A 27893-nucleotide genomic window follows, 5' to 3' on the forward strand; every position below is an offset into this window, starting at 1 on the left:
TAACTTATGGGCATGCGCACCTGCTGCGGGCTGATTTTTCCCCAATAGAACTGAACTGATTATTGTGCGTTTCAATAGAAATAAATCGGAGTTAGTGCCACTGTACTGCTCCTACTCAGTATCTACAGGAGGATGATGGCACTGCTGTGCAGAAGACTGAGCTACTGCAAAAACCAAGTATCATTTTTCAATACAGCAAAGGTATGAAGTGTGTACATTTTGTGATCATATGCAAGAATGCATAATAATACGAGTATTCACTGATTCAGATAACCCGATCAAGATTCTCCAGTTTTGCATCGACTCAACCTGTGCATAGAGCATGGTCTTATTCGCTCAAGCGACTACTAAGCTCCTCCCCATCTAGCAGCACGCAGCGAGTGGTGGGGTGGTGGTTAGTGGGATGCTGTGGTCTTATTAGCGGCTCTGTTCTGATTGGTGGATTGACTCGGCTGACAGAGAGTGGCCTATCCATGACTCAATGGCACCTCCTCAAGGGCATGAAGCCACCGTCCAGTCAAGAGCAGTGGGAGAAAGAGTTCCAGAGATACAAGGAGTTCCCAGAATATAAATAGTGAGTTAATAAATCGTCAGTTCAATAATTTTTTTGTCAAACATTTTACATGTGTAAGGAATGTGGCTTATGCATGCTATAATTATGCCTCGAGGCGTAGCCGCACGAGGGACACGGTAAAGCTGTGTGTGTGTGTGTGTGTGTGTGTGTGTGTGTGTGTGTGTGTGTGTGTGTGTGTGTGTAGTCTGTACCTTTCCTTGTGCTAGATGTCTAACTATTATGAAAAAGTTTATTTCTGCCTGTACTAAATCTAGTATTACAGGTTACAGTATTCTTCTAAGAGTCTGAGGTCTTTCTTGAATTCCAAAACAACTATAGCTAGATCCAGTCAGCTAGACAATAGCCATCCAATTGATTTCTTTATATCGCACCCCTGAGCCATGTGGTGTCAGCCACTTGAGATTAAACAATATTCATATACTCTGTCTCAAGTACCAGTGGAACAAAACTGCTACGTGTACTGATGCCCAAGCCCAACTAATCCAGATCCTCCTGGCAGAATCATATTTTTCTTGAGGGCCTGATGCCACAAAACACACGAACCATGCGGTATAACGTGTTCTCTTATTTTCTGTTTTATTATCAACAATAAATTTAGCGAATGTGCACTAACTAACACCCCTGCAATGAACACCAGGCCATATTTTAATTGGCATGGATTCGAGGCTAGGTCTCTTTCTAAGCTTTCAGAAAAACATAACATTTTTGATTTTCGATCCACAGAATTCAAGTTATGGCAGCTGAAGGATTCCCAAAATCATTAATTAAACGGTGGGGGTGTAGTTGAACATCTTTCAACAGCCATAACTTCAGTACAGTTGATCCGATGTCAAAATTTTTATGATTTTCTGAAAGCTTAGAAAATTACCTTTCAAATGATGTGATTCAATCCATAATTTCATTGGGGCCCTAATTTGTCATTTTCCGGCCTCGGACCATGGGCTATAATCCATGGTACGGCTTAATTAGCAAATACTTTTATCTCTCGAATATCAACTTTGATGGTACCATTTGAAAGGTCTCTTTCTAAGCTTTCAGAAAAACATAACATTTTTGATTTTCAATCCACAAAATTCAAATTATGGCAGCTGAAAGATTCCCAAAATCGTTAATTAAACGGTGGGGGGGGAGGGTACAGTACAGTTGATCTGAAATTTTTATGATTTTCTGAAAGCTTAGAAAATTACCTTTCAAATGATGTGATTCAATCCATAATTTCACTGGGGCCCTAATTTGTCATTTTTCGGCCTCGGACCATGGGCTATATATAATCCATGGTATCGCCAAATTGGCAAATACTTTTATCTCTCGAATATCAACCTTGATGGTACCATTTGAAAGGTCTCTTTCTAGCTTTCAAAAAAACCTGAAATTTTTGATTTTCGATTCACAGAATTCAAGTTATGGCCGCTGAAACATTCCCCAAAATCATTAATTAAACAGAGGGGGGGGGGTGTCTTTCAACAGCCATAACTTTAGTAAAATGAAATAGTTTTGTGTTTCGTGAGTGGGTTCAATTCACTAGCAATAGTTTTGCGTTCCTGTGAGTGGGTTCAATTTCCAAATTGGCAAATACTTTTATCTCTCGAATATCAACCTTGATGGTACCACCGAGTATAGAACAACGTACGTATAGACAATGTCTAGCCTGTATTATTATGCCTCGGTGCGCATGCGCAAGCGAGGTATACGGTAGTGTGTTTGTGTGTCTGTGTGTCTGTGTGTCTGTGTAGACTGCTACAGCTGCTCAAGGATGAATCAAGTGCAAGTAAGAGTTTCTATAGGCTTTTAGTCATGTTTACTTGGATTTTAATTCGTGGATTTGCAAAATAATGCTTCGTTCTCGAGTTATGCCTAGTTTTGCTTACTTGGAATGCCATTGCAGCCTTTTCAGAAAAGCACGTAGCCAAACTTGTTTACCGAGTGTTACTACTCTACTTAGTAGTTAGCTCTGCACTATAGAACGCTAGCTATTGGTAGCTGCAAGAGTGAGGAAGAGAGCTGCAAGGAAGCTCTGCTGATGGCAGCCATTTAACTTGAACTTTTGGCATCGATCGTTTTTAAACAACAACCGTGGTCGATCATTACCCACTCTTTGAGTTCGCATGCAGCAAAATAATTATTACAAAAATGTTCATATCGACAGTATAAAAGCTAGCTATTAGTAGCTTTATGTTATGTAGCTTTGGCATCTCCATCGAGGCATCAGCACCTGCGATCGTTTTTGTAATGGTGGTTATACAGCAACTTAAAGTGGTTTGCGTTAAACCTTTGTACCTTTACAAGTACAAGTACGTACCTCCAATTGTACTCAACTATTAAGTGAACCAGCGTATTAATTGATTTCCCACTCCACACACACCACACACACACACACACACACTCCACACACATACCACACACACACACACACACACACTCCACACACACACCACACACACTCCACACACACTCCACACACACCACACACACTACGACAGTGTACATCAAGACCTGACCTTGAGTGGATTCAAGAAGATATTCTACTTGGAGTATGCACACCGCATGTGGGGCCGTCTGGTCGGCCTCGCCATTATCATCCCAGCCGTGGGTTTCTGGGCTCGCGGGAGATTTGGACGAGCGCTCAAAACTAGAGCCAGCCTTTACATAGGACTAGTTGTTTGTCAGGGCTTACTGGGATGGTGGATGGTGAAGAGTGGTCTCAAACAAAAGGACGACTTGAGTGAAGTACCTCGTGTTAGTCAGTACCGGTTAGCAGCTCACTTAGGGATGGCTCTGCTGCTGTACTCAAGCATGCTGTATACCGGGCTGGGACTGTTGGCGCCTCCTAAGATTGCCACACCTTCTAAAGCATTGACACGGCTGAGGCAGTTTGCACACGGGTCTACTGCTCTAGTGTTTCTCACTGCATTGTCAGGTACACTGCGTGCCCTTGTATTCTCATAATTAGCAGTTTATATAGGTATAAGTTTTCGTGCTCTAACTTTGAGAGGCCATAACTCAATTTTGGATGGTCCAATCACTTTGATTTTTTGATTTTCTAAAAGCTTGCAAAGAGATTCCTTAGATGGTACGTATGTTTATCTCACCAATAATTATTTTGATTGGATCCAAATTTGACATTTTCCACCATGCCTTTTTGTCAAAAATGGGCCTGTGATTTGAACCAGAAAACTTTTGGCTTTCAGAAAAGTACAAAAGCACTTCCCTTGGACCAACGGAACTCAAGTTATGGTTAATCGAAAACATTTCCATTTATACATAGCAAGAAATGATCGCCATTATGTCTTGTCTTGCTCATGTTATTGCAGGTGCCTTTGTGGCCGGCCTCGATGCTGGGCTAGTCTACAACTCCTTCCCTAAGATGGGAGGCAAGTGGATACCTGAGGACTTGATGTCCAAGTCTCCCGCTATAAAGAATGTCACGGAGAACCCCACCATGACTCAGTTCAACCACAGACTACTGGTGAGATATAATTATGTTTGCCCTATTGTGAATTGAGACTCACTTCTTAGTTTAGTCTTATTGTCCCTTCAATGGCATGCTATTTGTTGCTCCTACTGAGGAACCTCGGTACTGTACTGTGTTGCTACAATACCGTTGTATGGTCAGCACATAGATATTCATGTTATAGGAATATAGACCATAACGGTAGGTTGTCATGCATACAGCCACTCTGCCCACACACCAGTATTTTGACTTCCATAGAGGAATCTAAAGTTAATATCTGATATATTATTATGCTTATTCAGGGTACTACGACGCTGTGTTTCCTTGTGTCCACCTTTGCCCTAGCTCGAGGAGTGGGTCTACCACCGAGAGCTAGACTAGCAGCCAGCTGCATGGCCGGGATGTGCCTCGTTCAGGTAATCTAAGAAAGGTAGTGACAGATACTAATTAGCAGTACATGTATACAGTGGCTGTCTATTTGCGGCAATTAATTGAGATCCCATAGTTATTTTAATACTGACATTGTAATTAGTATGTACCCTCCACACACCCACACACACACACACGCACACACACCCATGCACAGGTTGGACTGGGCATCTCCACGCTCCTCTGGTTTGTGCCCACCCCCCTGGCCGCTGCTCACCAGACCGGATCAGTTGCACTCCTGTCATTTGCACTATGGTTGATGAGCGAACTTAGGAAGAAAGTACCAAAACTCTGAACTGAACTTCTATTAATTTGTTTGTGTAAACCTATTTTTCAATATTAAGATCAGCAATTTATGACCTCGTGGTAATAGAGAAGTTGTATTTATTATTTTGAAAAATAAATTTGTTACGTTATTAAGGAGAGCAGTAGTCAAACAGTTCCATTGTATGTGTTTGTATACAGTTTTAGGTAGTAGAAAAATAAAATAAATGTTGGCAATGGGGAAACACAATGTCATGAGGAGATCGAGATGAGATACATACAAAGTGAACACACAAAAAAAGTAGCAATTAAAATGGAGTAGCTATTGAGTCAGTTTGTGTGTCGTCAGCCGCAGAGTGCCGAGTGGCGTTCATGCGTAGGAAGTGGGTGTGGTCAAGGGCTTGCGTGAGGAACGGACGTACGACATTGATCTCCATCTGAGTCAGATTATCCAGCTGTATAAGAGAGAGAGAGAGGTGGTTTCATTACAAGATCGAGTAGTTGCATGGCTAGCATAGCATCTTCAAACAGCCATAACTCATGTTGTAAATTTCAATAATTTTCTGATTTTCTGAAAGCGCTTAATTAAAAAGAGCTCAATGGTATGTTCAATTTACAAATTTGCGACATGATCAAATTTTTTATATTCGGCAAATGACCATGAGTTATAACTCATTGTTATTTGCCGAATATAAGAAATTACATACTGTATATAAATACATGGTATTTTGTTGAAAATGGGTCACAAAATGAGCTTCTTTTAAGCTTTCAGAAAACCACACAATTATTGAAAAATTGGGTCACCAGAACTAAATTTGTATGGCCATTCCAGACGCTTATAAGCGTACCTTTGCATGTGTCTCCTGCTGTCGTATCATGAGGTCAGTACTCTTGCGCAGTTTGGCCAATCTCAGGTCCCAGATATCCTTCACCACAGCACGCACCTCGTCTGCACTGGGCACATCGTCACACGCACTGTGGGGGGGCGGAGATATCAGTTACCATAGTAATACGAGTTACATAGTAACAAACAATATGAAAGGCCTTAACTTATTAAGTAATAGAGAAGCCACTTCCATATAGTGTTCCGATGGCATCTTGGTGAAAACTGACGAGTCTTTTTCGGCCGTTTTTGTTGCACTCAGAGTAGCTGAATAATAAGACAATATTTGCATACCTCAAGTGGTGGGTGGAATTTCAGCCACACAAAAGAGTATTAGATGTTGTGATAAAATCTGGTTACTTGATATCAGAATTCAATAGGGTTGGCATGTGTGTGGGGGCAGTCGCACGCGATAAACCCACCAACGTTAAGCCACTGGGGTGGTTCGATCCTGCACTTTTGTCTCTTTCGGAGATTAATGGCTAACCAGAGTGGGACTAGAGTGGCCATGGACGGATTGAAGGGTCCATAATCGCCCTACACACACAATGGAGGATTTGCAATGAATTGCAAGCTCTGGCTTACTTGTATAAGACTTATTCTCCCTTCTGAAAAGTTTGGAACGATTGTAACTGTCTCGTTTTCACCTAAGAACTCTATTTCACTTGCATCCATTCTCCTCCTCTGCAAGCATGCTGCATTAAGTGGAGCCACGCCCACTTAAAAAGTATACGTAAACGCAGAGTTTACGGGGAATTACCTTGGTATACGGAGGAATTTTGGGTGTGCTGAAAAAACTGTGCAAAGAGAAAGGCGTTGTTCTGTGTCCAGAGTGTATATTGGACCCAAGGCTGCTGTCAGAGTGAAAGTATAAATATCAGAGTGTCTAGTCTAAACAAACTAGCTCCAATCATGTCCACAAGTAAGTTGAAACCAACAGATGTAGGATTTCTGGTAGTACATTCTGAACATTTCCATGTAGGGCTAATTACACACAAGCCAACAAGCTTATCTTATCATGACTAGTTTTGTGTTTTTTAGTATGCATTTTCAGTGTTTACATTTGAACAGAGTGTACATTACTCATTACTGTACTGGCTCCTTGCATGGTCTCCACTAAATAATTAATGTCAATAATATGCCAAGTATGTGGTGACCCCACCCAAGTTGCTACACACTCTTGAGTTAATATCTAGAATAGCTAGCTATTGAGCAACTTCTACACAAGGCTAGCCTCAGTATTAAATATAAGCAGTGCTCATTTTAGGGTGGAGTCTGTGGATTCAACAAGTGCTTCAGCTTTATTATTACAGAGCTACACTATCTGCAAACAGAGATAATAATATAAATATTTATAGTTTATAGCCGTGGCTGTTTTGAAAGCCTCGCTATAGTGCAGCATAAGTAGTTGCTGGGTTTGTGTGTATTCATAGTCTGAGATTATCTGGTCTGCATCTCTCCCCTTCTCTATATGTCATCTCCCTCTCTGGCAACAAACTTTGTCACTATGAATTTCCTTCAAAAATGGACAATCTCAGAAGCGGTGAGTCAATAACTAGCACTGGCTGCTGTTATTCATGTGTAGCTCTGTTAGTGATCTTACTGTGAATGTGATTGACTAATGGCGGGTGGTACACTTAGCTTGGTGGATAGTACATTAATGAGTAGCTCACGTATTGTATGTTCAAACTTACCCTGGTTGCGGGTTATATAGAATGGACTAGCACACATAATATGGCACAAGATATTACAATCAAGCCTTGTATTTAGTCAGCTCAAGTTATAACAATAAGCAACCTTGTGTAGTGTAACAGTATACGCATGCACTGACATAAGTCATAATTATTGTATTGAGATTTTGTTGCTTTTTGTTTATAGGAGAAAGCTTCCAATTCGTTCGTTGGTTTTGCCAACCTTCCCAACCAAGTCTTCAGGAAAGCAGTCAAGAGAGGTTTTCAGTTCTCGTTGATGGTGGTCGGTAAGTAGCTGCCCGGGCTAAATGTAGCTTGAAGATCATATAGTGCAAATAGTGTAAAAGTTATACTGATTTTCAACTTTAAACGATTCTCAAGATACTTAAATCTGACAGCCCTGCTGAAGCTTTGTGTGCATATAACAACACGCTAATGATGTAGCTAATGATGTAGCTAATGATGTAGCGGTAACTATATGTAAGTAACGGTATACAGTAAAGCTGACTGTGTGTATTGATGTCCTAATAGCAGGGTTGTGTATTTGATGGCGGGTTTTGTGCAATGGAGGGCATAATTCAAATGGTAGGTTTTTATCTCGCGCATTAGGAATGTACAGCAGCTTCCCTCAAGTGCTCAAGAATGTCTATAGTTAAGTGAGCTGGAGGCTCAGAGCTCGTTAGCACATCCTCCCACACAATGTTGCAATAGCAGAAATAACACCGTCTCTCTACACAAACACACACACCCCAGCACACACACACACATACACGCCCACACACACACACACGCCCACACACACACACAGGTCAGTCTGGACTCGGTAAATCGACACTAATCAACTCACTGTTTATGTCTGATATCTACGAGGATTGTACCTATGGTGACATTGCTCAGAGAACACCTCCCAAGACCACTCATGTAAGTAGTGGTTTGTACAAGTGTGTGGGTGGGGGTGTGTGTGCTGTGTGTACTGTGTGTACTGTGTGTACTGTGTGTAGGTCACTAAGGTGTGGGTGCTGTTGAGTCTAGCCACGTGCAAACATACACAATAATATTGTTCGGTTTATCAAATTAGCATTTCATTTTTAGCCTTGCTGTATGGCAACAGTAGCAGCATTGTGTGTACGTGTACATAGTTATACTACACGTGTACTGTGGGAGGGGCCAGGCATAAGGCCTGCCTACATAGTTATACTACACGTGTACTGTGGGAGGGGCCAGGTATAAGGGCTGCCTACATAGTTATACTACACGTGTACTGTGGGAGGGGCCAGGTATACATGTAAGGGCTGCCTACGTATATACATGAATAACCATTTCAAGCATCATGTGCATTCATTATCTGTGTGGCTGCAGGTTCGATCATCGACAGTGTCTGTCCAGGAGGGTGGTGTCCAGTTGGAGCTAACAGTGGTGGACACTCCTGGGTTTGGAGATGTGGTGGACAACACTGACTGGTGGGTGGTGTGTGGTGTGTGGGTGGTGTGTGTAGTGTGTGGGGGGGGTCTCAGGAATATTCTCGTATTAAGTTACAAGAGTGAAGAGTCATCCTATAATAATAATAATTATGCTATAATTATGGTGGTGTGCTTTTAAATATTACATTTCACCAGTAGCTTAAATAGAGCAAATGGACTCGTGATTTCACCGCTCCCTGTTATTATCTGAAATAAACAATTTTACAAAATGCTTACAATGCTTATACATGCTCTCACGATGTGTTGCCCTCCTAATGTCCTGCAGCTGGTCCCCTATAGTGGAGCACATTGAGACCAAGTTCGAGGAATATCTGAATGAAGAGGCTAGGGTCACTCGAGGGTTCATATCAGACCGCAGGGTTCACGCCTGTCTCTACTTCATTGCCCCCACTGGACACGGGTAAGCGGAGAGGGGGGTGGTGTTAGGGTTAAAGTACGGTGGTTGTAATCTGCCATATTGAATCAACTTTTTAAAATATTCAGCTCAATCCCATATTAGCTCTGTTGTTGAAAGTACGTGTAGTCTTTGTCTCAGCACAGTAGTGGTTCCTTGTGCTCTGCACTGTTGCAAATACAGACAGTATGTGTGTGTATTAGTGTTGAGGGAGCATTTTGATAACCGTGTGTGTGTGTGTGTATTTATCAAGCCTTGGGAATGTAGTACAATTAGTACCAGGAGCGTCCCTAATGTGTAACACACTGCTTATCAGACATTCGCTTTCAGGTTGCCTGTGTGTGTATGTGTGAGGGTGTGCCTGTGTGTGTATGTGTGTGTGTGTATGTGTGAGGGTATGCCTGTGTGTGTATGTGTGTGTGTGTATGTGTGAGGGTGTGCCTGTGTGCCTGTGTGTGTGTGTGTGAGGGTATGCCTGTGTGCCTGTGTGTGTGTCTGTGATTATAATTGTTTTCCTCCAGGTTGAAGCAGATTGATATTGAATTCATGAAGCAGCTCCATGAGAAGGTAGGCTCATCATCAGTAGTACTGAGTCCACAAGTACTGGTAGTCTAACAATAGTGGTTGTCACCTGGCCCCACCCCCCACCCCCACTGACACCACCCCCCCTCCATGTATTCAGATAGTCGCTTATGTACATAGAGAAAACTAATTGTAATTTCACCCACCTTATAAGAACATGTTAGTTAGCAACATTTTCCCTACAAACAACTTATGCAGCAAACTAGTGTATGTGATTATCCCTCTCCTCTCCATCTCCTGCAGGTCAGCATTATTCCAGTCATTGCTAAGGCAGACACGCTCACTCCAGAGGAATGCGCTCGATTCAAGAAAACTGTGAGACTCTGTAATTTTAGTAGGTCTTGAAACGGCGTATAGTTTGGACACTTATAATACATGGCTTCTGTGTTACTAGCTGGTAGTGTAGTGATTTACAGCAGCTTCTTACCTGCAATTCTTGGGGTTGCTTGGAATTTCATTTGAATGGTGTGTGGGAGTATTTTAATTCCATGTGGTAATCTCAGTGTGTGTGCCAAGAAGCCTGTAGGGTGTGTGTGTGTCATTAGAGTGTTCCTATGGTTACAGCCACAGTAGATAGTCATGATTAGTACCAGAGGAGGTCCAACAGGCGGTGCAACTCAAGTAATTAGCCTCTGATTACTCTCAGCAAAAACATACGACGTGGGCGGATATTTATTGCTCAATCAAAGGCTATTGCTTGAGCTGCACTGCGCCTGTCGTACCTCCTCTGGATTAGTACCACCCAGTGTTGAACCTTGTACCCAGTGGCACACTTCATATTGCATTACAGGCATCTTGGGTTTCATTTAACTGATCCTATAATAAGTGTCCACTTTCTTGACAATCACAATATTGACATTGAGTGAACATAGCTACTGTGCCCACACACACGCCCACACACACACACACACATAGCTACTGTGCCCACACACACACTCACATAGCTACTGTGCCCACACACACACACTCACATAGCTACTGTGCCCACACACACACACACACACACACACACACATAGCTACTATGTCCACACACGCCCACACACACACTCACACATAGCTACTGTGCCCACACACACACACTCACATAGCTACTGTGCCCACACACACGCCCACACACACACTCACACATAGCTACTGTACCCACACACACACACTCACATAGCTACTGTGCCCACACACACACACTCACATAGCTACTGTGCCCACACACAGCTACTGTGCCCACACACACACACACACACACACACTCACATAGCTACTGTGCCCACACACACACACACTCACATAGCTACTGTGCCCACACACACACACACATAGCTACTGTGTCCACACACGCCCACACACACACACACACACATAGCTACTGTGCCCACACATGCCCACACACACACACATAGCTACTGTGTCCACACACACACACACACACACATAGCTATTGTGCCCACACACGCCCACACACACACACACATAGCTACTGTGCCCACACACACACACTCAATACTGTTGCTATTTACGCTATTTTACTTACACGCCCCCCCCCACACACACACGCCCACACACACACACAGGTGCTCCAGGAGATACGGGAGTGTGGTATCAATATCTACGAGTTCCCTGATACTGACGGAGATGCTGAAGAAGCTGCAGCCAACAAGAAGCTCAGAGTGAGTTAGAGCTACTAGAATATCTTACTGCTAGCCTCTACATCTTAGCCATGTACATGTGCATACAAGTACGTGTATACATTTATAAACTTTCACGAAAAGGCGTTAGAAACGTTTTCGCGGATTTAATTTTTGCTGAATAGCAGCCTTATGCAGGCAATATTAAATTCGTGGGTATAAATGTTCGCGGTACATGCTAAATCGCAAAAACGGCAAACATTTATACCCTCGGAACATACCCGCTATGCAGTACTACACCTTTTACTCACTTTGCTTGCTTGCTTGCAGGGTTGTATACCATTTGCTGTGGTTGGTAGCAACTCTGTGCTGGAAGTGAGTGGTAAGAAGATACGAGGACGCAACTACCCCTGGGGCGTGGTCGAGGTGGACAATATAGAGCACTGTGACTTTGCCACTCTAAGAAATATGCTCCTCAGGTGTGTGTGTGTGTGTGTGTGTGGGGGGGGGGGGGGTTAGCTGACTGTACAAATAATTTTTATAGTAGCCCTGCTTTTTTAAAAGGCTATGTACAGTACACGTAACTCTGTTACTAGGAACTGCTGAGCTGGCAAACTAATTGAAAAGTGTGCAGTCTATATACTACTTTGTGTATACATGCAGTATCATAATTATACATGTAACCACACCCTCTGACCACACCCACACCACACCCCCAGGACGCACATGCAGGATCTGAAAGACTCGACTGCACTGGTCCACTATGAGAACTACCGTTGTCGTAAACTAGCGGGTGTGGTCAACTCTCCTGACCCCAAGAAATTCAGTGCCCCCTCAAGGTACGATTATTTTCATTTTGTTGATTATGTAGTCATTGAAATATGCTGTGCGGGTGTGTATAGTAAAGGTAGTTGATGGTAAAGGTGGTTGCGCTTAAAAGCTCTATCCTGACACGCAACACACAGAGACCCCCTGGCTCAGTTTGAGATTGAGAAGAGAGAACACGAACAAAAGATGAAGAAGATGGAGCGTGAGATGGAGGAAGTGTTCGATATGAAGGTCCAGGAGAAACTGCAGAAACTCAAGGACATCGAGGCAGACGTAAGCATCCTTATAATAGAGAGTAATATTGATAGGAGTTTGTAGCTCACATGTATAGAGTACGATAGTGTACTTAGCATAAACTAAGCGTACAATGTTTACTTGGGTTATGCTGTAGCTCCGTGAGAAAGCTGGCTTTTGTGGATATAGAAGCCATTTTAAACCCTTTGTTTTGAAGCCTCTAGCACACCATATATGGGCATTGTTTCAGTCAGGTGTTGCAGTGAGCTACATCAGTGACAACTGTGGTTGGTTACCCACGTGTAGGTGGTGGTAGGTGTGAAGTGAGTGGTGAGAGGGTCCCATTCAGTAGGTGCTGAGTAGGGGCTGATTATGGCCATATGCCAACTGTGTCCATTTAACACCCATATCCTCCTGTGTGTGTTCACATGGGAACACAGCTGTCAGGGAGTGGGACTGATCGCTATCAGCATGTACATGTATAGAGCAAGGTTCCTAGGGGACCAGCTAATAGAGATGTCATTCTAATACTGATGACGTGGATACCATTTTGTTGTTGTGAGTGATTTGCTATGGCAGCAACTAACAGCGGGGTTCCTAGGAAGCATTCCTATAGACAGCTGTAGACACATCGTTGCAGCACACACGCGGTGGATGCCATTCACTGGTGTTTATGTATTGTTGTAGAGATTCGTTACATGTTGCACACACACGCCCACACCATACGCCCACACCACACACACACACACAGTTGAATCGACGCAAGGAGCAGATGCGTCGTGCTTTGGAGACACAACAGAAAGAACTGGCAGACAAACGCAAGCAATTCGAAGATGACAAGTTCCATTTCGATGAAGAGCACAAAAGATACCTCGCAGAACTGGAGCTGTCTATGAAGTGAGTATAGTAGAAATCACTCACTGTCTGGTTGAACATATTAGTTTAGTACATGTAGTGTAATGTTTTTTTAATTCCCTTCAATTAAAAACAATGTTGATGGTTAAAATTATCAATGAACTACAATTTATGTGTACTCTAGTTGTGTGGTTGTCAAGGTGATTAATGTGTTCATTTTTCCTTTCTCAGGAGTGGTAAAGACAAGTCAAAGACACACAAGAAGAAATAAACTCCCTAGAAAATCAGTATAGACTAATAGAACTAATGGTGTTCAATTAACTGTAGGCTTTTCTCTGTTGTGTAGAATGAGCAAGGCATGTGTGCACACACACCAAGCTTCTACTTAATTTCTTTTGGCATCTTTCTTTTAAGTGCATTTATAAATAATTTTAGGACTGATTTTAGTGAATTTACTAGTTTCTTCACCCATTACTAAGTGGTGTGCTGCTGCTGTGTTGTTGTACCTTCTATAGAATATCTCTTATTTTTATTGTACTCTTTCCCATCATGTCCCTAAACTGTATTCAGAAACACCATCGATATTGAATAATTTATTTTGTAGGGTATCTTGACAACTATAATTATTATACTTAACTACATTTAATACCAGCTTTAAATTTTATGTTTAGTTACGACATTAATCTTGTTTCGTACAGATTGAAACAAAGTGCATGGTAACTATTTGTTTACTTGGTTTTGGCAGTGGCCTCAAGTGGAAATATCTGTAGGCATACCTAGCGCACGACAGACCACACACACAAGCTAACATAGTCTGAACAATTGTTGTGACCTCCAAAGATCTAAAGGCTCACTAAACTGTACGTGTGAATAGTACCGCATGACAATCAAGCTTTGTAGCTCTTGCTAATAAACCATTGTCAGTAGTACATGTAACTCAATGATTACGTAATAAAATAATTTGATCATGACAATCATTATTAAACTCTAGCTATATATTTAGTGAGTGTGGGTACAGGCGTTGTCCTTTAACAATAGTCTGAGCTGTGACAGGCTTGAATTTGTGTACAGCCACTGCGTGTAAGCTAGGGGGGGCTATAGACGGTCTCATCATCCCGGCACCAATCAGCACTCCTGAATCATGTTGCCTTGGTGATAGAAGGGGGTGGCTTATGTCCATATTATAATTTCGATCCTCGTTTTTCAATGCTTGTGTGTTCATTCGATCGCGAGAAGATAGCGTAGTTCTAGTCGGTGTATTGCGTCTTATTTGTGTAGCCTGACTGGTTGGTAGGTATGTAGACTGCTTGTGAGGTAGCGATGAGGTCAAGCTGTGCGTTAGATAGTGCGTGGGTGTGGTGTGCCGACTGTATGTTATCAGTATGTCCATAGGTCCACTCGTTTTGTGGGTGTGGCTCTCTGTAACAAAGTTACCGTGATGACCGACTCCCATAGTACTGTACTTCATTAGAGGGTTCAGTGATGTAGGCAGGACTGGGTTATGCCGCTCACTGCTCCAATCCTGTATGTGGAAGTAGAAAGTAACTGACGCATTCATTCATTCATTAGTGGAGACTTTGACAGTCACACTTCTGTAGAAATAATAATAAGGTTACTGTCTGTTTGTCTGTGTACTGTATTTGCCATCGATTTTGACCACTCTAAACAAACCACCTCTGATCTATCTTTCTTAAACCACTGATTGAGACTATGTCTTTGTGACTCCATATGCTAGTGACTTTCAAAGAGAGGATACAAATTATGCACACAATAACCTAGTCTATATTGTTCGGGGTGGCAGCTGTGTGGGCGGGAGCTGTGTGGGCGGGAGCTGTGTGGGCTATTGTGTGCCATGTTCGGAGCCTCTATTAGCACTACTGAATAGAGTTTTGGCCTCAGGTCAAGAGCAACTATATGGAGTGTGAACAAATGCTATTTATGACAGCAGCCAAAGGATGATTCTGCATTCTTGTTAATCAGCATGACAAATTATTAATATCTCTTGTCTCTAGATACGTAAAACTCAACAATGAATAAAATAGTGGATTTTCTAACTGCATGCCATTGAATTGATGATGCATCCTTTTTGTCACTGTGCCTATAAACAAGTTATGGACAGCTTTCAGGTCATGAATATGGTCAACTCACATACTATACCAAATACCTGATGCTTCTCATGTCAACACATTGTGACAAAATTGCTAGATCGTATATGGGACTCAATGAACCACCTCATGAGATTGCATCCCAGCATCATGTGTTGTTATTGTAATATGCATAGGGAGGTTAAATACACACGCTTGCAGAGACCACCTGTATCTGCATGTAAACAACCTTTCACCTCACTTGAAATGCAAACCATAAGCCACTAGCTACAGTACATGCTAGTAGCATTTCAGTTTCTTAATAAGTGAGGTGAAAAGGTTTTGTAATAGTGATTAGTACATTCACCACATAGTACAATGTAGCAGGGAGGTTGTGCAATAATCATTACTAGCATCCATCCCATAGTTATGTGTCACTTACGGTAATAGCTTGTTGCCTAAGCTCAGCAAATGACAGCACACCCAGGCTGCTTTCTATGGCATCTATTGGTCTCTGCAAGTTGGGAACAGGAAATCGATTCAGCCACCTTTGCTTGGGAAACGGTTGATGATGCGTTTTTGTTCTTTGAATAACAGTTTGTTGTGGAACTAACTTGCTTAAAGCAAGTGGTCCCTTTCGAGGAGTGGTGATTGGATCAGCGAGACGTTTCTTTGGTTGGTCTTCTTCCTCCAGGAAAGAAAAGATTGGTGGAGGAAAACCATTGTCCTGTGAGTCCATATCTGCCATTCAGTTACCTACAGCTGTGTGTGTGTGTGTGCATTGTGTGTTACAATCAGTGACTTCACAACCATCTCATGTAGATTGACAATGCAAAAAGTAACAGTAATCTAATTAATTTTAATTGATCTCGTACCGGATGCCTTACAAGTGTGGTAATTCAATTTTCACCTTTCTCAGTAGCTAGTTAATGTTGTACTGTAGTGTCAAGTTATAAATATTGTTATAGACAGGCTATAAAACGGCCACCTGCTTGAACGAGCTAACTACTACTGTGCTACACGAAACAGCAAGACACTAGATCTGATTTGTTCACGCAAAGAAAGCAAGATGTCAAGCAACGGGAAATTCAAGAGTATGCTGAGGAACAGTTTCAAGAAGAAAAAGACGCCTTATGAAACATGGGAGGATGAAGACTCTGTCCTAGAGTTCGACATCCACGACCAGCCAGCCCCTGTGCAAATGCCTAGTTACCAGGGCAAGGGCCTCACAGAAGCTTTCTATCTGGGCTCTTTTGATATGAGTGGACAGGCAGTGAGGGGAAGGGGTTGTATTGATATCCCTGCAGCTACTATCTGGACTCAAAGTCAAGAGAATGATACTAAACCCAGGAGAAAGAACTCTCTCAAACAAGCTCCTGATATTCGTGTTCCGATCAACTGCCTAGTGTCTGTGAGCAAGCCACCAAGATTTGTGCGTCTGGTAGCGACAACCGATGATTTGGAAGTGTACGACAACAGGACAGAAGAACTGACTTCACAGTTTTCATTCTCAAAGATTTCGTTTGTGGGAACACATCCAAAGCACTCAAAACTGTTTGTGTTTATAGGGGTGCCTAAAGATTCGCAAACTCCATTTTGTCACGCATTCAAATGTGCCAGCAAAGAGAAAGCCCATTTCACGGCCGAGTCTCTGTCGGATATTTTCGCCAGGAAAATCCAAGCAATGCAAGTAATCACTCCTACAAGCTAGGTAGCTATCTACATGGCTTGGCATAATTCTTGTGGCGTTTGTTTTTGTTTTGCTGTAACAAGATGTTCTGTACGTGCGTGTGTTACTCTAGTGTTATCTGGTTATCAATATCATGATTGTAATAATTGAAAGTAGTTATCAAACTCTTGCCTAGTCTGTGAAGTGATTTTTGTGCACAGGTTTTATTATCACTATTTTGTATGTATTAGCAAATCATAAGTTATGCTATGTGCAAATTCATTACTTCAATTGAGGTAGATTTAACTTGCAAAAATTGTTGACATAGATAATAGAAAGTAAACATTGTAAAGCCAACAAACCTTTACAAGGCTTTATACAATCTGTTGTTGTGGTTCTTCTTTATGTGCTGAGCAGACACACCCACTTTTGTGGCATTTAGGGGAAAGGTCGTCTTTAGAAGAAGCTGTAAGCAACACAGTGGGTGTGTCTGGTGCTGAGCTGACACACCCACTTGACAATAAAGTAAAGCCAAAGCCTAGCCAAAGCCTGTTTATGAAGTTAGTGACGTTCTTAGCCTGTAGCCTACAGCACCAGTCTTGTTATACACGTACGCTTGACAGGAGAGAGAGGACATGAGCACTAAGTTTGAAGTATCAGTGGTGGATCAAGATGAGCCCTCCCGTGCCTCTGGGAATGGAGCTAGGGGTATGACAAGGATTTAATTAATAATACTAGTAGCTTTTACTTAGAGGATATACAGCTAAAGTTTACTTTGAGTAGGTACATAAGCTCAATATAACCCTAGCTAGCTTTGAGGTTATTAATACACATTTCTTTAAAATTATTAAAGCTGCACAATGGTCACAGTTTTTTTAATGTAATATTAAACCCTCCACACAGAGCCGTCCCCTATCCACGACCCCCTTGGTACGGGTACGGGGGGTCGGTCCAAACAGTACCTCTCAGTACAAAGGCCGGAGAATGTAGAGTTTAACCAGTCAACTATCACCAGTAACATCTCTGGTAACCTTGCTCTGTACGAGGTGAGGTGTGGGGTGTGTGGTGTGTGTGTGTCAGGGGGTGGTGTGGGGTGTGTGGTGTGTGTGTGTGAGGGGGTGGTGTGGGGTGTCTGGGGTGTGAGGGGGTGGTGTGTGTGTGTGGGGGTGGTGTATAGAGGCCGCTAACCACTGGAAATCCTGCCCTTGTGTATAATTATAGCTTAATTGTCATTGTGGTAGCCGCATTGTTTAGGGTTTGTAGCTTTGAAGATACGTACACACAAGTACTTTATGTATGGAATATTGATACAGTACAGGACAGTAGTGAGTTAGTAGGTTACCATAGCGAAAATGTACGGCATTTGAAATATTCACAGAGCTAACTATGTTCCCAGTGTCTTAGTCAATATTGACTACTCGCGTATATACCTTATGTTACATGTACACACTTGCCCCTCCCCTTCTCTCTACACAGGAGGACATTGATAAGAGACCTCGGATCAGCAAGCTCCTGGACTCACTCAAGCCTGTCGATGGAACAGCCCCTAATTCCAACTCAAAGAAGAAGAAGAAAAAGGTATATTTAACTAGAGCAGTGTGCAATGTTAGTGTGTGCCAATAATATTCCTTTGAATAACACCAGTCCTTACAGTTTCAGCTGTTGTTGTTAACACCTCTCTCACACACACACTCCACACACACACACCTCCACACACACACACCCTCCACACACACCCACACCCTCCACCCACACCCACACCACAGGCTAACCTGGGCACCATTGTGGGGGTCTACCTGCCTACCATACAGAATATCCTCGGGGTCATACTCTTCCTCAGGCTCCCCTGGATTGTGGGCATCGCTGGTGTCGGGATGGCGTTGTTAATTGTCTTTCTTTGTTGCCTTGCTGTGAGTAACACTGACTAGTTATGCTTACACATACACAAACTGGGGCCACCTCATTTTAAAACTTTTAAGATATAAGTTTCTACATTTCGGGAGTTAATATTAAATCTAATTAAGGTATAGTGATGTTATACTTGGCCACACAACATGGAAGCTTTTAGTGTGATTAGATCACCAACAGTCCTCTTGTGTTGTTGGGAGATGCAAGTCATATGAGTCTGTTGTGTTGTTCTCTCTATCTCTACAGACTTTTCTCACTGCTATCTCCCTCAGTGCCATAGCAACCAACGGACACGTCCCAGGTATGTTAGTACCCTTATAATTATGTGTGGGCGGGGTATGGGGTGGCTAATTTTAATCCTCCATTTCAATTCAAACGCACAATTGCCTTTTATAGCCTGGTAAACTAGAGGAAGTTACTAGTTACCTGCAAGAAACCCCAACCAGTGTAGTTGTGAGTCCCTACAGATAACACTATGATGTGTGTGTGTCCACTGCACAGGTGGCGGTGTGTACTTCATGTTGTCCCGTAACCTGGGTCCAGAGTTCGGAGGAGCCGTAGGGATACTCTTCTATCTGGCCACAACCTTTGCTGTCTCCCTCTACGTTGTTGGAGCCATCGAGTTGTTAGTGGTCAGTGTGTACTTGTAGCTGTGCTCAGTTGTTAGTGGTCAGTGTGTACTTGTAGCTGTGCTCAGTTGTTAGTGGTCAGTGTGTACTTGTAGCTGTGCTCAGTTGTTAGTGGTCAGTGTGTACTTGTAGCTGTGCTCAGTTGTTAGTGGTCAGTGTGTACTTGTAGCTGTGCTCAGTGTACTATAAATGATGCCAAGCTCTGTGTTAATTTATTTGTACATGCTTTGTAGGGACAGTATAGCTGGATGATCCCTGTCTGAGCATTGCGTTCTGTTTAAGTTATTGTCTCATACGTACGCCATCGTTATTGTTGTGTATAAGACTGTTTGATTGATGTTGCTTAATAGAGCTGCTCTGTGTATAGTATAGTGTAGTAAGTGTACCCCGCCCCCCTACACCCGCCCACACATACACCCCCACACACACACACACTAATCTCCCTGCAGACGTACATAGTGCCTCAGGCAGCACTGCTTGGTGATATCACTGATGATGCAGTGCGTAGCAACAACGTTCGTATCTATGGAACCATTCTCCTGATACTGCTCAGTATCATCGTCTTTGTGGGGGTCAAAATCGTGAGTATAATTATAATCATAGAACAATAGTTTCATCGGCTGTGTGTGTGTGTGTGTGTGCGTGTTGTGCCAACAATCTATACATGTAGTTCCAGTAATGAATACTGTCCGACATCCTCTGTACATTTCCTCATCCGCAGGTAAACTGGTTTGCCACTTTTTGCTTGGCAGCTGTGCTCTTGGCCGTGGTCTCCATCTATGCTGGGGCTTTAGACCCAAGACCAAGAGTCATGTTAGTCCCTGTTAATACACTTCCTGATACACTGCACACTGCACTTATAAGTGTATGCATGTGTCTACTGGTACAGGCAGTATTGTATTACCGTATTACTAGAATATTTTGCTGGTGATAAACCTTTGCAAATGAGCCAAATCACCTTTACCCTTTGTGATCTAACTATTGCGTTCTGGCAAGGATCGTGTGTCATTACTGGTACTAGTTTAGGTTTTGCAATTTTCTGGGAAGTGATCAACGCTCGCAAAGTTGCATATGTTTGATGCTCCCAAAACATTCTAGTAATACAGTATGAAGTTTTAATATTGGTCTTGCTTTTATTACACTCATCTCACTCCAACCTCTCCTAACCCCCCCCCCCCCCCTCAGGCTATGCGAGCTGGACGGGGTGGGGTTACAAGCTGACAGCTCTCTAGGTCAGTTTGACTGCAGTCAGGAAAGTCGTGATTATCTGGAGGATCTAGCTAACAACTTCACCACTATGGGAGTGTTCCCAGACTGTGCACTCGAAAACTTGACCTTTAACCCCTTATCTGTGAGTCTGCTAGCAGTCATCACACTATTAAATAGATCTGCATGTACAATTATGCCTCGAGGCGTAGCCACACGAGGAATACGGTAAAGCTGACTGTGTGTGTGTGTGTGTGTGTGTGGGTGTGTGTGTGTGTGTGTGTGTGTGTGTGTGTGTGTGTCTGGCTATTGCTGTAACTGCTCAGCGGTTGCAATGCGACTTACTTTACTTACTGTACACACACACACAGTCGTTACCTTTTATCGTACATTGTTGTCTTTTAACACTTGTATGATTATCAATGAATATCGTCACATTGTTACATACCTCTGCCTCGCCACAAAAAGTGACCACCATGTACTACTATAAAAGCAGCTCTGGGACAGCTGATAGTTAACTTACCTGGCACAGGGGATACTGTGATCAAGAAGGCAGTTCCCTCAGGTGGAGACTTGTGCATTGCACTTCGCCAAGTTGAAGCTTGCGATTTCCCCAAACGTGGGAAACTCGGGTGCGCAATTTTTGGTAGTGGGGGACTGCGTTCGCGCATCCCCCTTCCACAATCAATAACAAACAAAAAAATCTTTATGTCTTGCGTTGCTAGTCTCTCCCCCACACCATCATGACACACACTGCAGGTGTGTTCTAAGCACAACCCTGACCTCAAGACATCGTTCAATGGGAGTAGATATTACAACTTCAAGCCCTTCTTTCCTGACCGTCAAGTGACTAATGACACACGAACTTGTGATGCTGTTAGTCCACTGGTGGGTAACTGGACCTCTGTCATCCCTACCTGCATCGTCGGCATTCCTGGCATCACACGGACTATCACAATCGTTGGTGTGTGGAGTGTGTGTGTGTGGGCGGGCAAATGCAATGGCTTTTTCTTGTAAATGTGCTAAAACTGTTACTCACTACACATGTGTACTAGGGGTTGTTTCGCCTAGTAAGGAAGTGTCTATATACAGTACACCCCTCCCCTTACTGACCACACCCCCTCTCACAGAGAACACTCCGATTGGATTCCTGGAGGTCGGTGAGTCACAGCCTGGAGTGATGGGAGTGTCCCCGCAACTAACAGCAATAGCAGCTTCAGACTTCCTCGTACTCATCGGAATATTCTTCCCTTCTGTTACTGGTACTCACATTTACATTAATGCTGTATCCTTAATGCTGGCTCTAAGCATTTATATATATATCGTAGAAATACTTTGTTTTGTGTGGCCCGGCTTTTTAAGTGCAAGTATTGATTGTAATTGTTGCCTTGGCCACCATGCTCCTGTGTAGGGATAATGGCTGGCTCTAATCGCTCTGGAGACTTGAAGGATGCCCAGAAGTCCATCCCCATAGGAACCATTGCAGCCATCCTCACCACCACCCTCATATGTATCCTCCCCTGCACATGCACACACTGTAAATGAAGGAATTTGCTTGCTTAGTTTAGATGGTCTAATTACCCAAAAAGTATCCCTAAAACAGCTCTTAGACTTATTATAGTTTTAACAACATGGTAAAAACTTCTCTGAAAATGATGATTATGACTATGCATGTATTGTGCTGGTGTGTGGTTCCTTGACTGAAGCTTGCAGACCTCACTTGTGTGCTGTTCTTTGGAGGTACCATCAGAAGAGCCATGCTTGTTGATCAGTGAGTTTGCAACTACATGTTATACACCAGCGTTGAATAGAGCATCTTTGAACGGCTGTAACTTTAGTTCCGTTGATCCAATAACGTTAATTTTATGATTTTTTGAAAGCTTAGAGAGAGGCCTTTCAAATGGCATCATCAAAGTTCATATTTGAGAGATGAAATTATTTGCCAATTTGACCGTACCATAGATTATAGCCCATGGTCTGATGCTGAAAAATGACAAATTATGGCCCCAACGAAATTTTGAATTTAAACATATCATTTGAAAGGTCTCTTTATAAGCTTTCAGAAATTTTGACATTGGATCAACGGTACTCAAGTTATGGCTGTTGAAAGATGTTCAACTACAAACTCCCTCAGAAAAGCATGAATCAGAGCCAACTCAACTCAACTCTAGTACTTTGGTGTATCCACAATATTTACCGTTGCATGGTCTCTTCTTCCCCCCCCCCCCCCCACCCCCCTCAGGTTTGGTACTGCCTCTGGTGGTCTCACTGTGGCCTTGCTAGCCTTCCCCACTATATGGATAATCCTGATTGGAGCTCTTCTTTCGACCATCGGGGCTGCCCTGCAATCCCTCACTGGCGCACCACGCCTCCTTCAAGCCATCGCTAATGACAACATCATCTCATTCCTCAGCTTCTTCAAGAGAACAGGTTAGTTAGTGTACACTTAATTCATATAGCCGTTAGGTAATTTAATTATTACGTTTTTTTCGTATTTCGAGCTGTTCGTCTGAAATTATAGGCACCACATGTACGTATTGCATAGTATTATATTAGTGTTGACCCCCCCCCCCACACACACACACACACACACACACACACACACACACACACACACACACACACACACACACACACACACACACACACACACACACACACACAGGTCTGAATGGTGAGCCTAGCTTTGCTCTGTTGTTGACTGTCTTGTTGGCAGAGGTGGGAGTGTTGATAGCTTCACTGGATGCAGTGGCTCCCATCCTAACCATGTAAGCATGTTCACTCACTCAGATAGAAAATACCAATTTTCAGCCATTTTGTAGTTTGTGTTCAGATTGTCAACTAATTGTAGCTCTCGGAATTACATGCGTATATACTAGAGTGGCTCTGTAACTAGAGTTCTGGTGATCCCAACTCAACGATTTTATGCTTTTTTGAAAGCTTAGAAGTAGCCCGTTCAGATAGTCTGCTCAATTCTCAAATTTGAAGCGGACCCTAATTTCATATTTTCAGGAAAATACCATATAGCCCATGGTATTTTGAAAAACAAGCCAAAATTAGACATTTGATTTTATGATTTTAACTTAACGAGCTCGTTGTAAGCTTTCACAAAATCATAAATTTAACGTTTTTGGACCAACGGAACTAAAGTTATGGCCGTTCAAATATGTTCTATTTAACACTGGGTATGTTATACAGGTTCTTCCTGATCTGCTACATGTTTGTCAACTTTGCGTGCACACTTCAGTCCATTCTGAAATCTCCGAGTTGGCGTCCACGGTTCCGGTTCTACCATTGGAGCACGTCCCTGATCGGTGCTCTCCTGTGCTTGATTCTCATGTTCCTTGTGAGGTGGTACTATGCCATCGTGGCTATGCTGTTAGCATTCATCATTTACAAGTACATTGAGTACAGAGGGTAAGTGTGAGACCAATCATGTGTTTCACTATAGCCCATGTTTGAGTGGCTGTATCCATAACAGTTATGTAGCTTTTAGTAGTTGTATCACACATTTGATTACCCATGACTCTAGTTTAGATTGTCTGATTAGATTTTAATAGCTATTCTCCATAACACGAGTGCATGCACTCGTGTCCGTAACTATTACAATTTGTCAGTCTAAGTAGTGCCTGAAAATTCAATTAAAAAACAAGGGGGGGTTGTGACATGCCCCCCAGACCCTAAATTGTTCACTACCCCCCACCTCCACCCCTCCCACAGAGCGGAGAAGGAATGGGGAGATGGAGTGACTGGACTTAGTCTCCAGGCTGCCCTCTACTCACTACTGCGACTGGAGGAGGGTCCACTGCACACTAAGAACTGGCGACCACAGATACTGCTACTCTGTAAGCTAGACCAGAACCTCATTCCTGCCAGTCCTAAAGTGCTCAGCTTTGCCAGTCAGCTCAAGGAAGGTGAGTACACATGTGTAGAGGGGCTCTCAGAGTTGGTCTTTAAGGGGCAGTTTTCAGTACAAAACCATGTGTACCATATCTGATACTCCTTACTTTCTGTTCTTAGCTACAGTTGTATTGTACTTACTGCATTCACTTTGGTATGTTGGTAGACCTACATCATTGTGGTTTACTATGTACAATGTTCTATTTATTGCTCAAGCTTGGTTTGTGTAGTGTCTGTAGTTTATAGTTTACCCCCCCCCCCCACACACACACCACACACACACCCACACACACCACACACACCATACACACACACACCACACACAGGTAAAGGACTGATGATGATCTGCTCTGTCATCACGGGCAAGTACACTGACGTTGTGGCAGAGACCATTGCCGCTAAACAGAGTCTAAAGACATTCACTAAGAACAACAAGATAGAAGGTTTCTGTAGTGTAATGGCCGCCTCTGATGTCAAGGAGGGCATCTCTCATGCGTAAGAGGATTCACTTTCACTTTCATTATGACCGTTATATTGTAGCTTGAGCTTATCCTAGGATTACAATCATGTACTATTTGGCCTTCTTCTTAGTATCTCCAAAATTCATTGATTTTGTCGTAGTGTCTGTGCAATTGTGTTTTGGTCTCCAATTTTAAAATAGAAATGAAGACTGTTAGCTGTAGTTGTCCACCCAAAGAAAGCAAAGAAGCAACGATCCCAATCATAATTCTAGCTTTCTACATTAGTACAGCCTCATGACATGTGACTGCAGAAAGAGTATTGCGGACTGATTGATATTGTTGTGTTCTGCAGTATTCAGTTTGCTGGTCTCGGTGGTATGAAGCACAACACAGTGGTGGTGTGCTGGCCTGACTCCTGGAGGAAGAAGACCACCTGGGGAGTCTTCATTGGTGTGTCCCAGTGTGTGTGGGTGTGGGCATGTGTGTGGGTGTAGGAGGACTAGTGTACACGGAAATATTGAACTAATAATCACATTGGCATGTGTTAATCCCCCTCCTCTGTAGATGCTGTTCGAGTGGCTTCCACTAAGGAGCTTGCCATTCTAGTGCCTAAGGGCATCAACTGGTTTCCTAGCAATGTAGACCAGATGAAAGGCTCCATTGATATATGGTGGGTGGTACATGACGGAGGGTTGCTCATGTTACTGCCGTTCCTGCTGCTCCAACACAAAGTCTGGAGACACTGCAAGCTGCGCATATTCACTGTGGCACGTATCCTTATCTGTGTGTGTGTGGTGTGGGTGTGTGTGTGGGGGGGATGGGTGTGTGGGTGTGTGTGTGTGTGGTGTGTGAGGGGGGCTTGGTAGATTAGAGAGTGTGTGGTTTCTTCCTTGACTAGTGTTTAGAAATGGAGGACAACAGTATTCAGATGAAGAAGGATCTGGCCGCCTTTCTCTACCAACTCAGAATATCCGCGTCTGTGGACGTCATTGAAATGGTGGGTGCAGTATGTATTTTAGACTCTCATGTACTTTTTAAGCTCGAGTAATTTCATTGTACGTGACAGCATTGTAACTACTTATATAAACTCCTTTTCCCTCGCAGCCAAACAACGACATCTCTGCCTACACGTACGAGCGGACACTCATCATGGAGCAGAGGAACGATATGCTCAAGCAAATGAGACTCACTAATCGACAAAAGAAAGGAGACGTTCAACACTTACTGGCCCGTTCATTCTCTCGTAAAGCAATCTCCATGGATACTATGTCACCATGTAAAGACATAACCATGTCAGTACCACAGCTCTATCATTCCTCCTCGCCACCCGTTCAAGAAGAGACTAAAATCGACCAAGTTTCGATCGGTGATTTATCAATAGAACCGCGTTTGATTGGGACCAGTGTTGATGATGACAGTACACTTGTTGACCGTGGCAGTCCGCTCCCCTACGGTGCTGCCCAGGGGGTAACCACATCACCACTGGGGGTAACACTATCACCACAGGGGGTAACCACACCACCCCAGGGCGAGAAATTATCAACTGTTCAATTTGCTGTCGATATTCACCCATCTCCGTTGTCTGAGGTAACAAAGAAAGAACATAAAGACAGCCTATCAGACTCGGACTCAGACTCAGACTCGGATAAGTCAGTTCACACACCACTCCTGGAGACCAAGTCCAGCGTCTCCGCATCTACACTGCCCACTAACTCTGCTGGTATACAGAAGTATGATGAGATGTTTGGTGCCAAGGCTATGGAAGATGAGGGGGAGGTTCCTCTGGTTGGATCTTCTGCAGAGGACCTGCTCAACCAACCGTGAGTACACACACTGTCATCATTCTTACTGTACATGCACAGCTGACAATCTATACTAGTCTTGTATTTGTGAGAAAATATATACGTGAACAATGCTAAAAAGCAACAAAAGCTAGTAAAGCTACTGATGCCTGATTATCAGGGTAGTCATTAGCCTGTACAAAGCATATTTTCATAAATTTTTTTTTTATAATAATACCTGTGTTTTACGTACAATACAAATTGCTTATAATGTATGCATGTATGTGTACGTGTGATTTGTAATATAATTATTGATTTATTTATTATTAATTTGCAACTGTTTGTTCCTCTGCAGACAAGAAGACAACGTGCGCCGTATGAATACGTCTGTGAAGCTGAACGAGCTGATAGTTCAAAGGTCACATGATGCCTCCCTTGTGATCGTCAACCTCCCCGCCCCCCCTAAAGCTCAGGGGGATGAGGAAAACTGTATCCCCTCAATATTACGTGTATGGGGTAATTATAGGCTCTGTATTATGGTGGGCGATTTCTCACTTTATATAGTAATGAGATACAGGTAAAAAAGTTTTGGAGTGTTATTCAAATATTACCATGACGTAGTTCCTTATAATTAGAGGCTTTCAATTGAGCAATGTTATGTACAATGTAGCTAAGACTGATGCACCTATACTTATACTTGTGTGTTGTCTCCTTGACTAGCCCCGCCCAGATATGGAGTTCCTTGATGTACTGACGGAGGGACTGGAGCGAGTGCTCATGGTGAGAGGGGGTGGGCGTGAGGTCATCACCATCTACTCGTAGTAGTGGAGGGATATTCACAAACTATAATTATTGTTATAGCACCAGACGATTATAATAATTATTTTATTGAGACCACTTACTGATCCTTATTATAATTTATTGAAATTATAGAAACAAGAATCCTTGTTATATTTCACAATCCT

At 43.0% G+C, this 27893-nt stretch overlaps 4 protein-coding genes, 1 long non-coding RNA gene and 1 other non-coding gene across 6 annotated transcripts; 4 read left to right on the forward strand and 2 right to left on the reverse strand.

The window, feature by feature from the left end:
• The first annotated feature begins 58 nt into the window (after positions 1 to 58).
• Positions 59 to 4877, forward strand: LOC135345573 (heme A synthase COX15-like). Its single transcript, XM_064542992.1, has 6 exons — positions 59 to 201; positions 270 to 574; positions 3055 to 3491; positions 3886 to 4040; positions 4328 to 4441; positions 4612 to 4877. Exons 1-6 carry the CDS (start codon positions 133 to 135, stop codon positions 4747 to 4749), a joined length of 1218 nt encoding a protein of 405 aa, XP_064399062.1. The 5' UTR covers positions 59 to 132; the 3' UTR covers positions 4750 to 4877.
• A 2-nt stretch (positions 4878 to 4879) lies between these two features.
• LOC135345589 (DNA replication complex GINS protein PSF2-like) lies at positions 4880 to 6542 on the reverse strand. Its single transcript, XM_064543007.1, has 5 exons — positions 6187 to 6542; positions 6024 to 6138; positions 5769 to 5868; positions 5567 to 5693; positions 4880 to 5173 (listed from the first exon to the last, which is right to left on the reverse strand). Exons 1-5 carry the CDS (start codon positions 6274 to 6276, stop codon positions 5027 to 5029), a joined length of 579 nt encoding a protein of 192 aa, XP_064399077.1. The 5' UTR covers positions 6277 to 6542; the 3' UTR covers positions 4880 to 5026.
• Positions 6543 to 6699: 157 nt separating this feature from the next.
• Positions 6700 to 13886, forward strand: LOC135345565 (septin-7-like). Its single transcript, XM_064542983.1, has 13 exons — positions 6700 to 7144; positions 7480 to 7579; positions 8101 to 8213; positions 8652 to 8752; positions 9039 to 9173; positions 9689 to 9734; positions 9993 to 10064; positions 11320 to 11415; positions 11704 to 11852; positions 12093 to 12212; positions 12339 to 12474; positions 13187 to 13332; positions 13522 to 13886. The coding sequence occupies exons 1-13, from the start codon at positions 7073 to 7075 to the stop codon at positions 13559 to 13561; spliced, it is 1326 nt and encodes a 441-aa protein (XP_064399053.1). The 5' UTR covers positions 6700 to 7072; the 3' UTR covers positions 13562 to 13886.
• Positions 13887 to 14227: 341 nt separating this feature from the next.
• Positions 14228 to 17473, reverse strand: LOC135345600 (uncharacterized). Its single transcript, XR_010397769.1, has 3 exons — positions 17406 to 17473; positions 15817 to 16136; positions 14228 to 14812 (listed from the first exon to the last, which is right to left on the reverse strand). It is a non-coding gene; the product is annotated as an uncharacterized LOC135345600 (long non-coding RNA).
• A 66-nt stretch (positions 17474 to 17539) lies between these two features.
• On the forward strand, positions 17540 to 27889 carry LOC135345541 (solute carrier family 12 member 4-like). The gene is made up of 24 exons (XM_064542955.1): positions 17540 to 17751; positions 17947 to 18089; positions 18520 to 18621; positions 18810 to 18953; positions 19198 to 19252; positions 19453 to 19583; positions 20030 to 20161; positions 20302 to 20393; positions 20766 to 20931; positions 21546 to 21750; positions 21917 to 22048; positions 22198 to 22296; positions 22500 to 22557; positions 23029 to 23216; positions 23452 to 23554; positions 23985 to 24203; positions 24507 to 24700; positions 25013 to 25181; positions 25500 to 25597; positions 25712 to 25918; positions 26053 to 26144; positions 26252 to 26967; positions 27284 to 27417; positions 27659 to 27889. The coding sequence occupies exons 1-24, from the start codon at positions 17679 to 17681 to the stop codon at positions 27748 to 27750; spliced, it is 3744 nt and encodes a 1247-aa protein (XP_064399025.1). The 5' UTR covers positions 17540 to 17678; the 3' UTR covers positions 27751 to 27889.
• LOC135345864 (U1 spliceosomal RNA) lies at positions 21302 to 21464 on the forward strand. The gene has a single exon (XR_010397907.1). It is a non-coding gene; the product is annotated as a U1 spliceosomal RNA (small nuclear RNA).
• Positions 27890 to 27893: the final 4 nt, after the last annotated feature.

Source organism: Halichondria panicea, chromosome 12 (genome assembly GCF_963675165.1).
Source record: "Halichondria panicea chromosome 12, odHalPani1.1, whole genome shotgun sequence".
Classification (NCBI taxonomy): Eukaryota; Metazoa; Porifera; class Demospongiae; order Suberitida; family Halichondriidae; genus Halichondria; species Halichondria panicea.

Excerpts from the sequence above, each read along its gene's own strand:
- LOC135345573 (XM_064542992.1), top strand. The coding sequence starts at position 133 with ATGATGGCACTGCTGTGCAGAAGACTGAGCTACTGCAAAAACCAAGTA. Across the intron at positions 3,492-3,885 it reads GTTTCTCACTGCATTGTCAG|GTGCCTTTGTGGCCGGCCTC; the intron begins GTACACTGCGTG and ends ATGTTATTGCAG. Across the intron at positions 4,442-4,611 it reads CCGGGATGTGCCTCGTTCAG|GTTGGACTGGGCATCTCCAC; the intron begins GTAATCTAAGAA and ends ACCCATGCACAG.
- LOC135345589 (XM_064543007.1), bottom strand. The coding sequence starts at position 6,276 with ATGGATGCAAGTGAAATAGAGTTCTTAGGTGAAAACGAGACAGTTACA. Across the intron at positions 5,869-6,023 it reads ACCCCAGTGGCTTAACGTTG|CTACTCTGAGTGCAACAAAA; the intron begins GTGGGTTTATCG and ends CTTATTATTCAG. Across the intron at positions 5,694-5,768 it reads GCTTCTCTATTACTTAATAA|TGCGTGTGACGATGTGCCCA; the intron begins GTTAAGGCCTTT and ends GCCCCCCCACAG.
- LOC135345565 (XM_064542983.1), top strand. The coding sequence starts at position 7,073 with ATGTCATCTCCCTCTCTGGCAACAAACTTTGTCACTATGAATTTCCTT. Across the intron at positions 11,416-11,703 it reads CAGCCAACAAGAAGCTCAGA|GGTTGTATACCATTTGCTGT; the intron begins GTGAGTTAGAGC and ends GCTTGCTTGCAG. Across the intron at positions 12,213-12,338 it reads AAATTCAGTGCCCCCTCAAG|AGACCCCCTGGCTCAGTTTG; the intron begins GTACGATTATTT and ends CGCAACACACAG.
- LOC135345541 (XM_064542955.1), top strand. The coding sequence starts at position 17,679 with ATGAGCACTAAGTTTGAAGTATCAGTGGTGGATCAAGATGAGCCCTCC. Across the intron at positions 18,954-19,197 it reads TCTTTCTTTGTTGCCTTGCT|ACTTTTCTCACTGCTATCTC; the intron begins GTGAGTAACACT and ends CTATCTCTACAG. Across the intron at positions 25,182-25,499 it reads AAGGAGGGCATCTCTCATGC|TATTCAGTTTGCTGGTCTCG; the intron begins GTAAGAGGATTC and ends TGTGTTCTGCAG.